The following is a 17,334-nucleotide window of genomic DNA, read 5'->3' as shown; positions in this document are numbered from 1 at the left end:
ACCCTGTAGGTAAACACACACACACACACACACACACACACACACACACACACACACACACACACACACACACACACACACACACACACACACACACACACATTCACACACACACACACACTTTTTTTTCAAAAACTTTATAATACATAATTTTTTTTCCAAAAAATATCCTTGTAAACTGTCTTAAGCAGAAGTGCATCTGATATGGCAGCAAATACAGTATATGATAATTTCCAGTAAAAATTGGAGAAAGTAAAGGAGTATGTAAGAGAATGGGTAGAATGAGGAACTAGAGGATCAGATACTGCTAAAAATACAAGAAAAGGAATAAATAGAAACCCTTCTTTTATAGTCATTCAATAAGGGGATGACTTCTCATGAAAAGGCAGTAGATATACATGGATAAACAAAATAGAGTAAGAAAATTTCCACCTGTATGATGAAGGAATAAGAAGAAAATGTTGAAACAATCATATAGTTATAACAAAAGTATCACCTGATATGGCAGTTTCTATCTTCTTAGTGAAAGACATCTGAATACTTTCATGATTTGTCAAAACTGAAGTGAAATTTCAATACCAGAGAAATACACTTGTCAAAAGCAAACTAAAAATGCATGAAAATTATCAGAAACCTAGATCAGCATTGATTCATACTAAACAACTTCGGGCTCTTACTCTGCATGATGAAGTAAGCTGGAGAAATTCTGCGCATCTGACCACTATACTTTTTTGAGGTCCAGTCAATGTCCAAGGCCTGGCTTAGTGGAACAAAATTTTCTGTTTGTTTCACTACCTTGGTCTCTTCCACTATTTGTTTTTTTCCATTATGCTCCACTGGTTTCCTCTCTTTCACTTCCCTGCAATGATATAAGATCTGTATTTATTTGCAACATTTGCTAAAAAAAAAAAAAATAGTGCCTTGTAGTTTGTACAGCTACTTCAATTCCTTTCACTGCCTTCCACAAGTGGTCTGTGGGCCAGACCAAAAGGCCCATGTCACCATTAAGGTGACAATCTCCAAACACACACACCACAAGTGATGTTAGGCAATGCCATCTTTACTATAATATTTTTTTTTTCTATTTGATGCATGTTGTTAAGAACTCTCCATATATTCCCATTATAGCATTCTCTCCTTGTATGCTCTACTCCTCCACAGTTTGCCTCCAAGTCACAATGTAATGTAGTAATTCAAAACCCTAACACAGGAATGGACCACAACAAACACAATAACACGGGAGGGCAGCCACCACTACCACTGCCATCGTCATCCCCGCCACCTGCAGTGATAGTACTGAATGTGCTGCCACCATTGCCACCATACCTGCCACCTGCACTGATAGCACTGACCATGCCACCACAACCTCCACCATCCCTGCCACCTGCAGTGATAGTACTGAGCGTGCTGCCACCAACGCCAACATCCTCGTAACCCACAGAGATAGTACTGAACATGCCACCACTGTTGCCACCATCACTGCACCCAAAGGAATGGTATTGAGCATGCAGCTACCACCACTGCCACCATCACCATGCACATTGACAGTACTGAGCATGCAGCTGCCACAACTGCCACCATCGCATTGACAGTACTGAGCATGCAACTGCCACCACTGCCACCATCAACACCCACGACAGTACTGAGTATGCAGCTGCCACAACTGCCACCATCACCACTGACAGTGACAATACAGAGGATGTCTGAGTTACAAGATAAGTTACGAATGTTCAGAGATACAAGCAGTCTACTCACAAAATGAAACTGTGCTCTCGATATTGTTCCTTTTACTTACCAAAAGTTCAAATTTGGTGCTATGCACCCTATTTACCTAGTACACCACTTCGCTACAACCCGCACAGCACAGCAGCATAGCGAAGGAGAGCCCATGGCCCTAGGGCACAGGGCCTGTAGCAGCTTATTCTGAGACACTAGTTTAAAATTTAAATTTAATTTACAGACTTATCATACTGCACCACAGTGAGTCTGGCTTGAGATTCCATGGCATACGGACCTCCGCCAGTTGGCCTCTGACAGGCAGAAAGACAGGAGGGTTGTGCTGCATGGCGTAGAAAGCTTGCTCCATTACATAATTCTACAAATAAGCAAACATACCTGTCTTATGCTTTCAGTCAGCCATCTTAATGAATTATATGAATAAAGGCATGTATAAGAACATAAGAACATAAGAACATAAGAAATAAGGGAAGCTGCAAGAAGCGACCAGGCTTACACGTGGCAGTCCCTGTATGAAACACTCCTACCTATTTCCATCTGTTATCCCCATCCATAAACTTGTCTAATCTTCTCTTAAAGCTCTCTAGTGTCCTACCACTAACTACATGATTACTGAGTCCGTTCCACTCATCTACCACTCTATTTGAGAACCAATTTTTTCCTATCTCCTTCCTAAACCTAAATTTTTCAAGCTTGAACCCGTTATTTCTTGTTCTACCCTGGTTGCTGATCCTAAGAATTTTGCTTACATCTCCCTTGTTATAACCCTTATACCACTTAAAGACTTCTATCAGGTCCCCTCTTACCCTACGTCTCTCTAGAGAATGTAAATTTAACCGCTTCAACCTCGCTTCGTAAGGAATACTCCTCATCCCCTGTATCCTTTTAGTCATTCTCCTCTGTACTGATTCTAATAGACCTATATCTTTCCTGTAATGTGGGGACCAGAACTGCACAGCGCAGTCTAGATGAGGTCTGACCAGCGCCAAGTATAACTTTAATATTACTTCCGGCCTTCTACTTTTAACACTCCTAAAAATGAATCCTAGTACCCTATTTGCCTTGTTTCTGGCTTCTATGCATTGTTTCCCTAGACGGAGTTCAGAGCTAACTATAACTCCTAAATCTTTCTCGTACCCTGTACCTACCAGAGTTTGGGTGTTTAATGTGTACCTATTGTGTGGGTTTCCTCTACCTACGCTAAGCACTTTGCATTTATTGATATTAAATTGCATTTGCCATCTATCCGTCCATTCATTCATTCTATCTAAGTCTGTCTGCAAGGCGATGGCATCCGATTCTGACCTAATTAATCTACCTATCTTTGTGTAATCCGCAAATTTACTAACATCGCTACTAATTCCACTATCCAAGTCATTGATATATATTAGAAATAATAATGGCCCTAATACTGATCCCTGTGGCACCCCACTAATGACATGACCCCACTCGGATTTCGAGCCGTTTATTAGCACTCTCTGTCGCCTGTTACCAAGCCATGACCCTATCCAACCTAACACCTTCCCATCTATCCCGTGCGCCCTAACCTTTCTCAGGAGCCTTTGATGGGGCACCTTGTCGAATGCTTTACTAAAGTCCAGATATAAGATATCATAACTATCACCATTATCTACTGCCTCGTACACCTTACTGTAAAAACTTAACAAGTTTGTCAGGCAAGACTTCCCCTTCGTGAAGCCATGCTGTGACTGATTTATCAAGTTATGTTTGTCTAAATGTTCCCTAATGTTCCTGGCTATTATTGACTCTAACATTTTACCTACAACTGAAGTTAAGCTGACAGGTCTATAATTAGACGCTAAAGTTTTATCCCCTTTCTTAAAGATGGGTACTACATTAGCCTGCCTCCACATTTCTGGTACCTCACCCGACTCCAGTGATTTCCTAAAGACAGAAACTAACGGCTCACTAATAATCTCTTTACATTCCTTCAGTACTCTGGGATATATTTCATCAGGTCCTGGTGACTTGAACTTTTTTAGCCTATCTTTCTCCTGCTCCACTATCTCCCTAGTTATGGAAATATCCGTCAGCTTCTCATACTCATTTGCTCTAAACACCTGTTCACTATCTGGCATATCCTGCATGTTTTCCTGAGTGAAGACAGTTAAAAAATAATCATTCAGAAGTTTACTAATCTCCTCCCCAGAACTAACCAGCTCCCCATCTGCTGCCTTTATTGGACCTACAGTATCCTTATTTTTCGTCCTGTATACCTGATAAAATCCCTTGGGGTCTGTCTTCGCCTGGCTGGCTACCTTTAATTCATAATTGTCCTTAGCTTTCCTCGTTAACTTCCTGACTGTTCTAACTAATTCATTATACTGTGTCCTTAAAACTTCCTCACCTGCCCTTAATCTCTTATATATACTTCTCTTACGCCCTATATAATGCTTTAACCTAGCAGTCATCCATTTAGGGTCATTTTTTTGTGATCTTATTGTTTTATACGGGATATTTGCTAATTGACCTGTATGAACTTTATCTACGAAATATTTATACAATTCATCTACATTTACTTCACCTAAACCCCTCATCTCGTTTCCTACCATCCTCTCCCCTCCCTCATCAACTCGCCTCGACCTTACCTCTCTCATTTCAGCATGACCTGACATTCCAACATACTCACACCTATCTCCCCCCTTCCTCTTTCCTCCTCCCTTCTGGAGCCTCACCTCACCTCCCTCATCCTGCCTTATCTCTCTGAACTCCGTCCCTGACCTGACCTCACCCTGCATCCTTTGCCAGTCCACTCCTTGGAGGTGCCTTTTTAATTCTTCAAAATCTGCTCTCCTAAAGTCAGGTATTTTACTAGTGTTTTTATTTCTAACAGTTTCTTCCCATTCTAGATTGTACCTAATTTCCCTATGGTCACTGTTACCTAGCTGTCCTCCAACCTCTACCTGCGTGACTGCTTCCTCCCTGTTAGTAAGAATTAAATCTAGAATATTATTCCCCCTTGTGGGTTCTACGACTACCTGTTTTAAAAAATTATCCTGAATTACCTTAAGGAATTCCTCTGCTTCCTTGTTACCCACAATCAGACTCCAGTCGATATTCCTAAAATTAAAATCTCCTACCACACATACCTGACTGTACCTGCCTGCTCTATTTAATTCCTGCCACAGTGAGGTGTTAATTTCCTCTGTACTGGTCGGTGGTCTGTAAACTACCCCTAGTACTACTGACTGCGATCCTTCCTTAATATCTACCCATATCGACTCTGCTTTGTTATCTGTTTTAATTCTATTGTTCATACAGCACTGTAATGTGTCCCTAACGTATAACGCGACACCTCCTCCTCTCCTGTTTTCCCTATCTTTATAGAACATTGTATACCCATCTATCTTAACCTCTGGATTAAATACTTTTCCTGACATATCTAACCAAGTTTCAGTTAAAGCAATGATATCAAATTTCTCTACACTCGCTATTCCTCTAAGCAAGTCTATTTTATTCAGAATACTTCTACAATTTGTGTAGTAAACACTTAAGCTATTTCTCACCATCCCTAAGCTAGCTTCCCTTCTAGATTTAACTAATTTGCCCCTTGCCTTCTCCTCACTACCCCTTCTTCCCTCCCGACTAACGAAAAAAGTGCTGGAGTGCAGTTACCTCCCGCTCGAGTGTTTCGGCCAAAACACGAACACCCTGGCGTGACAAATGCACTCCATCCCTGGCGTACAAGGTGTCCCTGCCATAGAAAAGGTCCCAGTTGTCGATGAACGTCCATCCATTACTCCTACAATGATTCGCGAGCCTGCGATTCACTGTAATAGCCCTGGACAGCCACTCAGCACCAACTCCCCTCCTCGGCAAGACACCACATACCACGGGGATCCCTCCCTTGTCCCTAATCCTGTCCAAAGCCTGTCGAAACCTCCTGATAAGCTCCTCACTCCTGACCTTACCAAGGTCATTCCCTCCCGCACTGAGAAAAACAATGGGCTTGGTCCCATCTTTTTCCAAGCACGTGTCTAGCCTATCAGCTACCTTCCCTATCCCGGCCCCCGGCAAACACACCCTCGACCTACGCTTCCTATCCCTAGCACAGAACGCACTATCTAAGTGCCTAACCTGACTATCACCAAACACAAGCACTCTACCTTGGGGCAGGGTAACTGCATCTGCCCCCTCCTTCTTGCCTCCTCCAGTCCTGTCCACCTCCTTCTCCTTCCCCTCCTCCAGCACATTGAAGGGATTCTTCGTCTCCACGCAAGGTGCCCTGAGCACCTTCACCCTCTTGGCTCCCCTGCACACAACCGACCACTGCTCCTCCGTCGCCTTACTAGGTAAGGTGACGGTGGGGCACGACCCTCCCACAGGTGCTGAGATCCTCTCATAGAACTCAACCTGCAGGTCTGAGATCCTCTCACGAAACTCAGCCTGCACCTCCGAGATCCTTCGATGGAACTCAGCCTCCACCTCTGACACCTTCGCAACAAAGGCCTCGAGAACAGGAGAACTAACACAACCTGTCGACTCAGCAACACAAGGCGCCATGTCTACACTAGCCAGCTATATTAGCGTCAGGTCACTGCTCACTAAACACGTCCGTTCACTAGGAACCCTGACCTGAGACTGAGGAACCCTGACCTGAGACTGAGCCCAACTGATAACCCAAGGAGAGGGACAGAAAGGAAAAATGTGCATGAGAGAGAGAGAGAGAGAGAGAGAGAGAGAGAGAGAGAGAGAGAGAGAGAGAGAGAGAGAGAGAGAGAGAGAGAGAGAGAGAGAGAGAGAGAGAGAGAGAGAGAGCACATCTGATAATTTGGGACTACACCGGCCAGACTTTGGCTACACCCGCCCCTAAGTCCACAAATAGGCAAACAAACCTGTCTTTTGCTTTCCATCAGCCATCTTAATTAATTATATGAATAAAGGCATGTATAACCTGAAAAGGAGAGAGAGAGAGAGAGAGAGAGAGAGAGAGAGAGAGAGAGAGAGAGAGAGAGAGAGAGAGAGAGAGAGAGAGAGAGAGAGAGAGAGAGAGAGGGGCATCTCATTTTAACCCAGGTCATACACCTGGTAAATTTGAGTCTTGCATCTGACAGAAGCTTCAAACCTGTCACATCACCCATAAGGCAAGATTTTCTCTCTCTCTCTCTCTCTCTCTCTCTCTCTCTCTCTCTCTCTCTCTCTCTCTCTCTCTCTCTCTCTCTTTCATGGTATTAAGTATCAAGTAAGCATTACATTGTTTGTGGAACATATAATACTTTTTTTTGTACTGAAAAATTACAATAAGTTACAAGCAAAATGATTTATGAGCAGCCTTCCAGAATGTATCTCGCTCATAACTCAAATACCCTCTGTATTGAGCATGCATCTACCACCACTGCCATCACTACCCACATTGACATTAATGAGCATACAGCTGTCACCACTGCCACAATCACCACCCATAGTGACATTACTGAGCATGCAGCTGCCACCACTGCCACTATCACCACCCACAGTGACATTACTGGGCATGCTGCCACCGCTGCTGCCATCCCGACCACCCAGTGATAGTACTGAGTGTGCTACCACCACAATCCCAACCACCTGCAATGATAGTATTGAATGTGTCATTGCTGCCATCCCCGCCACCCACAGTGATAATAAAGGAACTCCCCGATTTACAAATATTCAAGTTACAAACTTCTGCAGATACAAACAAGAGGCCTGAATCAGGATTGCTCCTGAGAAACCTTTAGTATCAAGATCAAGATCACACTGCCATGTCATGACAAATGTGAGGACAAAATGCATATTGAAACAGTGCTAGGCTGTGTGATATGAGTTATTGTGTGACTCTTGTGATGCAAGTGATATGTGGTGTGGTTGGGAGTGATATGGATTGTTGAATGATTGAGCATGGTATAGGCTGTTGTGTGACTGATACAATGTGTAGCATGATCTGGCTTTGTCTCCATGGTGTAGCTGGGTACCTGGGTGCTATGTGTGGTGTGGTATGGTTGAATATTCAGTGACATGCTGTGGAAAGTGAGATGTGGCTTGTCATGTGGTTAGATGTGATGTTGGTTGTGGTGTGGCTGGGTGTGATGTAACTAAATGTGACATGGTTTATTGTGTGGCCATGATGTAACTGCATGGCTAAGTTGGTTCAGGAGAAATCCTGTCACTTGTAATAGAAAGATCAACATAATAGAAAGATCAAGATGTGCCATGTTTACATTCTGCACACAAACAAGTCAGGAAAGATGATAAAACATATTAAAAGATTTTCAACACAGAGTTGGGAAAAAAGGTCAGAGGAAGCAATGTACTGTAATTGTGAAACAAAAGCAGTACAAGGAGTGGATAACCTAAGAACTAAGAACCAAAACAAGTCACAAGAAAACCAACACATCACGCTGATTGTGTGGACAAAACACTCACACAGTGCTAGGCTATGAGGCTAGCACAAATAAGCAAGCATTTTTCAGTGATTTCAATACCCCTAGTTTCCTGACCCATGAGTTTAGCACTATGGCTTTTGAAGTACACACAAAACTCAAGAGGATACCGTACATCCAAAATATTTTGCAAATTAACTTATGAACATAACAATTTACAAACTGCCACCAGTAACCTAACTCGTTCATAACTTGGGGAGTGCCTGTACTAAATGTGTCACCACTGCCATCCCCACCAACCAGAGATAGTACTCATTGTGCCATCCCACCACCTGCAGTGATAGTACTGAGAATGCAGCTGCCACCACCACCACCATCCCCACCACCCACAGTAATAATACTGGGCATGCAGCTGTCATCACCACCATTTGATGGCGAAATCAACGAATCAATAACACAGGAAAAATAATTATTGAATGACCAATAACATGATATTGTTATCGTGATAAATTACCGTGATAATACCCACCTATGAATAGTACTAAGCATGCCACTGGTGTCATCCCCGCCAACCAGTGCAATAGTACTGAGTGTGCCACCACCACCATCCCCATCACACTGCTGCCATCCCTACCACCCACTGCGATAGTAATGAGCGTGTCACTGTCACCATCCCCACCACTCACTGCAACAGTATTGAGTGTGCCACCGCTGCCATCCCTGGCACCTGCAGTGATAGTATTGAACGTACCACCGCCACCATCTCTACCACCTGCAGTGGTAGTACTGATGCCTCATTCCTTCTAAGATCTTAAGAGTCCTCTAAGTGGATGGCCACACCAGAAGAACCTTCACCTTTCCTGATTAAAACACTCCCTTTTCTTGTTCAATTCCTCTTCCTGTACTATCATCTCTTTTACACCCTTTACACTATGCTTACACCTTTCAAGCTACTTTTTTTCTTATTAGTACCCTGAATTTTACTCACATACATATATCATTACACTTTTAGAAAACTCTTCATCCTCTCAATGAGATCAAACTACATAAACATACTTCTTTTCATCCATTTCATCACTGCTTCTGCACAGGTCCCCATACCACATTTTTAGTAAAGGTTTTCACAGCTCTCACTATAGCTTTTACTATCACAGCAAAGCAATTGTTGCATTAATGACAGCAATAAATAATACCTAAAACACAAATTCTCAACTATGCTTCTCTTGTACACTGGACAGGGCCAAACATCATTCCTGTACACGGGCACTAAGTCAAAACTTATATTCTTAGGTGTTTTGCTTACATTAACTCTGAATTCCACTATCTCTCCTTATCAGTTCAACATTTCATGTTTTACCAAAGATATCAATAATTATGACTAAATGACCTTTATAACAGGAATTCCCAAGAGGGCACAGTTCTAAAGTTTCCATATTTAAAAAAAAAATTAGAAGCTCAGTAGTAGTATATTGAGCATATACATTTACTACAAACTCTTGAATTGAATAGCTAACAGATTAGATAGAAAGAAGAGTAGTGCAGAACAATGCAAAGGGAAATTCCCACAGTTGCCACACCTAAACATTCAATATAAAAGTTTTACTCTATTACTGTATTCTTACACTATTTCTGAAACCACTTCACAATACAGTTATGAATTGTAGTTACCACTTATTCAAAAGGCTTTCAACAGCATTAAACCATCCCTCTATGCACCTTATGAAGTCCTTTTTTATGATAGTGAGCTCAAATAAAACATGCACTCTTCATTTTTATCATGTGTCCATCTGGCAGATCTTATTCTAGCTTATACACCATGCATCCATGTACATTCCATCCGGCACCTAAATTACAAACTTAACAAAATTATACGTCATTCACATTACTTATTTGAAAAGCATATGGAAAGTAAGAGTTACCAACCAATTCTGACATTATTCTGCACTAAGATTATTATTGAATAAATAAAAAGTAAATTCAATAAAGTTACAAGATAGGCTCTTTGTGCCCAAAAAATTACAAGCAAACTAAATGGGCACATAAATAAATAAACAAAATTAAACTTACTCCACATACTGATGTTCTTGTAGATCTGCAAACATATAGCCAAACATTCCAAATACATCACCAGCAAAAAAGATGATCTTATTTTGCCGACATATATCATTGATTCTAATCAGTTCATCTTGCCGACATCGTGTGACACACACAACATCAAACTGAGTAAAAAACTCAGTAGTTTTATCTACAATATTGCTTGAATCTGCTGTAACTTGCACCATAGGATTCAATATTTGGGTTCGCTCTTGTGAAGCCTCAGCAATCTGTAAGGAAAAAACAAAACTATACATGCGTGTATATGGGGCCTGCTGAACCAAAGGGAGCTAAGGAACAAAGTTAAGAAAAATGAGTTAGTTGCACCAACATGTTCTACTGGCTATTCATGGTGGGGATGAAGCACTATGGATCTCTCTGGCTCTGTCTGAAGTAAGCTAAATTTCACTTTATACAGTAAAATCCCTCTTATCCGGCATCAACCGGACTGCCAACATGCCAGATACTTGAATATTGCCGGATACTTGAATAGAAGTGAAATTATGTCCACAATCACCACCCTACACTCACGCATCTTACCATAACAAAGATCAGCTGATCTGATCAGCTGCTTAAGTGTAAGCACAACACGCTTCCTCTTTTCTACAACTTTAGGCATGATGAAGGCGTCAGGCGATAAACAGTGCACACGCGGGACTGAGTCACTGAGTAAACACAGTGCAGTGGGCCGTGGGTGGTGTGAAGCAGTGCGCTCTGGTGGCGAGGACAAAGTATGCCTCGCGCAGGAATTTTAATTGATTTTACGAGTACACATTGATTTTTTATTGATTTTAAGGCTCGGAGAAAAATGTGCCGGATACTTAAAGCTGCCAGATACTCAAATGCTGGATGAGAGGGATTTTACTGTAGCAGAATAACAAAAAGCTGAAAATTCCTTTAAGATCATTCAAGAATGAAACCAAACAAAACAAAGCTACAGGACACCACACTGATTCCAACCAATGGTGGATTTTGCTTATCATCATGTCAACAGCTCTCAGCCAATCACATCATATATCACTGGCAAATGATTGAGGCCTAACTGTCTGATGCATTGTCAAGCAGTAGTAATTTGTTCCTTAACAATACCTATTCACAATAGGTTATGATCATGTCTGATTGAGACACTGAAAAGATAACACTTCCCCAACAATCCTGCACTAGAACATGGCAGAGAGGAAGAAATGTTGGAGAATGGAAGCAAGAAGTTTGCAGACATAAAAGGAACTCGGACTACAAATATGAGAGCCAGAAAATGCAATTAGATAATTTCTGGGGGGATTACTAAATATTTTAACATAAACAATGAGATGAAAATCTTTTTTACATGGAGATGTTTCAGCTGGCTTCACTCATTTAGACTTGTCCTCTAGTGAAGTAAGACAATACCCAAATTTTGATTATAACCTAATTATGGAGGTAATTATAATTAGTGTACATAAAAAGTTCAATAGACAACTTCATGACAATCATTTTATAGTAATATTTCTCTGTACCGCTTGTACTTGAAAGAGATATCAATCCCCAAACAAGACAAAGCTTCAATTGTGTTTTTTGGCATTTCACAATTATGTACCTTAGCTCCCTCTGATTTGGGAGCAGCCTCATATATATATATATATATATATATATATATATATATATATATATATATATATATATATATATATATATATATATATATATATATATATATATATATATATATATATATATATATATATATAATTCAGACATGGGCATGATTATAAAAAAATATTATGATTTGGTTTTGATTATGGTCTGGAATACTTTTCTGATTGTGATTAAATTATGTTTAGTTTTGCTATTTTTGATTATGATTTTTTTTGTGAACTATTAGGATTAAATTATGATAATCACATTTTGCTGTGATTATTTATAAAAAAATAATGATTAGCAATGATTAAGCACAATGCCTAAATAGGTAGCAAACTACATCTATTTGATGCACTGTTCCATATATGAGCACAGTAATATAGCCATTTAAATCACTTACTAACTAATGGTATTAAAAACATACATTGTGTGTAAGAGGTTTGATTTGTTTTTTGCTTTACAGTACATATATTACTTCTATGAATTTATTTTCAATCATGATCACAGGCTTTCACAGCAATAATGAAAACAAAGTATTTATCTTTGAAAAATATATAACTTGTTATACACATGATTTCTTATAGGCTAGATTATTTCTCATGTAATGTCTAATTTACTATATGCTGGTTACACTTGATAAACATCAACTCCTCAAAGTGAACATCAGTCATTCTGCATCATTCAGGATGAAAGAATTTCCCATCAATAGAGAAAAGTCTCTCAACTGGAGCTGATGATGCTGTGATACACAGATATCGGAGAGCCAGTATAGTTAGCTGAGGTAGTGTTGGCCAATTCTGTTCCCAGAAGAGATCACCATCATCCACTGTTCTTGGCTGACTCAGATAGGATTCTACTTGTGATAAAGTTGATGGTAATGTACAGAGGAAAGAGCTCATTGATGCTGATGGTGTCATGAATTTGAACAGCTTTCACTTCTTTGTAGGGGCCTCCTAATTTTCCTGAAGGGAACCTTTTTCTTCAGTAGCAGTAGGCATAATTTCATCTACTTTAGACTTCAGTAGGGATTTCATGAACATGACTTCTTCTGGTGAGCACCAGTCCATCTTAAAGTGTGGATCTAGGAGAGAAGCCAGCTGAAACATCTCCATGTCTTCAAAGATCTTCAATCTTTTCTCGATTGAGCTTTTGAGAGTAGTAATCATCTTTGACTTGTATGTCTGTGACAGTTGTTCAAGCTTAGCTTTCAGTCCATGACTGCAAGGAATTAATTTGCTTGATGTTACGACATTCTTTCCCTTATGGCGCTAGAGTTGCTACTTCAAATGGTGTCAAGATGTCTGTTATTTCCTTGATGAGATATAGTTCATATTTGGTTATTTTTACTGGACGGTTTAACTGATCAAGCTTGGCTGAATCAATATTCAGAAGAGAGAGAAGCATCTTGTTACTGCTGTTCCATTGGCTTGCATTTTTGGCCTGAGGTCTGCATTCACCTTCGAGAATGTCAGATGCCAGTGCAGAATGACAAATGTGTGATATTAGACATGAGGCTTTTACAATGACTCCTGATACAGGCCCTGTTTCTTCGTACACACAAGCAGCATGTGCATGTACAAATATGTTGGATGATATAATACTACAACACACACACACACACACACACACACACACACACACACAATGATAGACAGTTCCACAATTGATACACACAGTACAGTGATTACACAGACATGTTTCATATGTAACCCTGCAGCTGTGCACTCCCATGCCAGCCTGGCAGCAATAACTTTTACCAGTACTGCATTTCAAGTCTGCTGAAATATGTATAGGCTTTGTGTGCATTTGACTGTTACTCATATATCATGGGACACAAGCAAGTAAAAACTTGAGATGCTGTTAAACTTTCAAAATATACTTGGACTTGAAACCAAAATCATTCATGGATATTACAAAGAAATAATCACAATAATCACATTTCAATAATTGATTATTCTCAAGAAAAATATGATTATGACTTGATATGATTACACAAGTTAAATCTTCTTTTGATTATGATTTAATTATGATTACATAATCAGAACCATGGATTATGATTTTTTTGATAGTAATCATAATCATGCCCATGTTTGGCATGTATAACCTGAAAAGGTTATACATGAGAGCGAGCGAGCGAGAGAGAGAGAGAGAGAGAGAGAGAGAGAGAGAGAGAGAGAGAGAGAGAGAGAGAGAGAGAGAGAGAGAGAGAGAGAGAGAGAGAGAGAGAGAGAGAGAGAGAGAGAAAGAGAGAGAGAGAGAGAGCAATCCAACTTTGAAAAGATCTGTAGCCATTTATCATTATGATTTGTATAAATGTATTTCTTAATCTGAACTTACTGCGCTGAAATCTATCATGACAAGTGATTAAGTCACACGATCAGTGTTGTCTTTGGCTGTGATAAGTGATTCTCACGCCTCAGTCAAGAGAATAATGCTGCCAGGCATACGATGATGTTTGTCAAATTACTGGCAGTGAATATAATGGACATCAGTTCTTGAATCTTTGGAGAGGTGCATTTCCGTTTCTTTTTTAGTATCTAAATGACATTTTTTTTTTAAAGAACATGGAGAAATCCAAATACCATAGTGAAAGGATTAATGAGAGAGAAGGAGAGAACAGTTAGCTGAGTTTTACTCATACTGTTCCTGCTTCTTTTCCAAGTTCCCACTACTGCTGAAGTGCCAGGGTGGATTATCAGTTGCTGCTTACAGCTCAAACTGTGTACTATTGTATCTTATATCATCACTCGATACATACATTATCTAAGACAAAATTAAGAATAAAACAACTGCTGCAAAAAAGAGAAAAATAGAAGATGAAAACAGAGAATTCAAGTGACTGGACACTCCTATGCATTCATGCCAAACTCTAGAGGACTTCCATGCTGTCTAATTTGTAATGAAGCACTTTCCAATAATAAAAAGTGCAATCTTGAAAGGCATTTTCTCAACAATTCTCTGGTAATTTTGCTAATGTGTCTCCCTGGTGTCAAATTTCCATTCATCTTAACACCCAAATCCTTTTTCTCTTCTGCTCTACTCAACTTCTCACCATTTAACACATTATTTCCTTTTACTCTCCTCTTAGTCTTTCCAAATTCCATTACTTTACACTTCTTAAGGTTAAATTCCATTTCCCATCTATGACTCCATTCTGATATCTTGTTCAAATCCTATTGCAACACTATGATCTTCCTCACTCAACTTTTTTCAGCAAATTGGCATGATCCACAAAAAGGCTTTTGTAGCTATTCATTCTGTCATATAATTTATATAGACAGCAAACATGACTGGTGCCAGTAATGAGTCTTAGGGTACTCTGCTTTTGACTTTCCTCCATGATGATTCTGAATCTTTTACCACTGTTCTCATTTCTCTATCAATCAAGAAATTTTCCATCCATGTCAGCAGACCATCCCTCAGACCACCATCATGTTCCAACTTCCAAATCAGTCTCCAGTGGGGCACTTTATGTACAGTCTGCCAAACCATTTCTCTTTCATATTACATCCACCACTCTTGAATAAAAACTCAGCAAAAATTTTCCCTTAGCTTTGCCTAGGCTGTGTGCACTTTATTTATTTTTTGTTATTCCTAGGCTTATGGCTCAGGCAACTTTACCACGAGCCTGCAAGTTTACTTTTTATTTTATTTTATTTATTTATTTTTTTTTTTTGAGAGGGTTCATGCAGCATATGTTTGAGGACAGAAACCACAGGGAGATACTTTTTCCACCCGTAGCAAAATATTCATTTGTTTGGATCTTCATTAAAGTTATATTTTCTTATTTTGGCATTCATGTTTCCATAGCACATTACTGTCTTTTTATTAATTTGCTTACCATCTTTCAGTTAGGACACATGTTTATCCATTGTCTTTCCTGCGTAGGGGTGACATTGGCAGAGAGGGAAATTGAACCCGTGTCAAGCCAGTACCCAAGACTTTCCAACAATATTGACTAATCTTTTGATGACATTTTACTACATAAAGGTCACAAGCTGCTTACACTGAGTAGTTACTGGAAGCAGGTGCCTGATATATATATATATATATATATATATATATATATATATATATATATATATATATATATATATATATATATATATATATATATATGGATAAATTCAGATTTATTCACATAGTTTTATATATATATATATATAGTTTTTATATATATATATATATATATATATATATATATATATATATATATATATATATATATATATATATATATATATATATATATGGATAAATATAAGATTTATTCACATAGTTATTGCTCTTTTTAATGAAGATGTGACACTGAATTCTGTTTGGACTAAATACCAATTAATCAATTCTTTTGCATTTCTTATATTATTTCTTTTTACCTTTATTCATAATTTTTTCCAGGTATTTGTGATAAAATAAATAAATAAATATGAAGAGGTATGTAAAACTGAATCAATCATTAGTATATAGTTATACCTTCAATAAAGGCAAAAAACAAAAACTTCTCAGAAAGTTAAGATAGATTATATGCTCAAGAAAGAAAAAAATCAGTAAAACAAAATATGATATACTCAAGAAAAAACTATCCTTTAATTCTGCACTTGTTTTGAATAATTATCAGAGGGACTTCTCTATTTCTTTCACGATATACAAAAATGATACTTCATTACAAAATGATTATTGCATAAATTTACCCAAAACAATGGAATACATTTTTCTGTTCTTGTTCTTGCAAACTTAACAACTTACATTTTTTCCAACTGAATCATGAGGAGCAAGAAAGTTGGAATGAATTTCAACTTCTGTGACAGTGCGATGATCTAACAGCACAAGAGACTTCACACCTGACAAAACCAAGTTTTTTGCAACTTCAGCTCCAAGACCACATACTCCTGCAAGTAGCACACGGGCTGCTCGCAACCTGAAAATAGAAAAATCATGTTCAGATGATAGCTAAAGTATCAATAAGTAAGAGTGTCATTACTAGATGTACAGTCAGGTTACCACTAACACTGAATATTTCAACCCAAATTGCACGTAATGTAGAGGGACAATTTGCCCCCAGCTCATACTCTAACACGGAGTTTTTAATCTTAATATGGGGATAGGCCTCAATAAGCAGCAGAGAAGTTCATAATGCAGTAGATAACTCTAATGCCGGTTAAGGGAGCAAGCCACCCCTACCATCTGCAATGATGTCAATTTAGTGACTGACTTCTACTTGCATGCCTCACAACTATAAAATTCTCTTTTGGGTCCTGCAGCAACGAGGTCGACCCAGCTTGCAACATTATAAAACTACTGTTTATCATTTGTATTTAGTAACAAAGGCCATGACTTTTCATCCATATAACACAGTGAGAGAGAACACCCACTGGGGAAGATATAAGGATTGGATGGACTGAAATCTAGGTGATATAAACAGTGAGCATCTTCAGAAATATGTATAAACAATGGCTCAGTATGCATTTTATGATTGTTTCTGTACTGTATTGGTAATCCAATGTTAGTATTAGCATTTAATGGTGTT

General features: G+C 39.0%; 1 protein-coding gene across 6 annotated transcripts in view; it reads right to left on the bottom strand.

The window, feature by feature from the left end:
• The window catches only part of LOC135116431 (SUMO-activating enzyme subunit 1-like), a 74,061-nt gene that overhangs the window by 39,827 nt on the left and 16,900 nt on the right, over positions 1-17,334 (bottom strand). For all 6 annotated transcript variants that reach the window (XR_010276315.1, XM_064033884.1, XM_064033887.1 and 3 more), the window contains exons 2-4: positions 16,554-16,725; positions 10,164-10,420; positions 678-859 (exon numbers count right to left, since the gene is read on the bottom strand). Coding sequence is in view for 5 of the 6 variants with exons in the window: in XM_064033884.1 (XP_063889954.1) it covers positions 678-859; positions 10,164-10,420; positions 16,554-16,725 (611 nt within the window). In the remaining variant the exon portion in view is untranslated. The remainder of the gene's footprint in view (positions 1-677; positions 860-10,163; positions 10,421-16,553; positions 16,726-17,334) is intronic.

Source organism: Scylla paramamosain, chromosome 31, assembly GCF_035594125.1.
Source record: "Scylla paramamosain isolate STU-SP2022 chromosome 31, ASM3559412v1, whole genome shotgun sequence".
Lineage (NCBI taxonomy): Eukaryota > Metazoa > Arthropoda > Malacostraca > Decapoda > Portunidae > Scylla > Scylla paramamosain.
The sequence above is the reverse complement of the archived record's forward strand: the minus strand, read 5'-3'. Positions and strand labels throughout refer to the sequence as shown.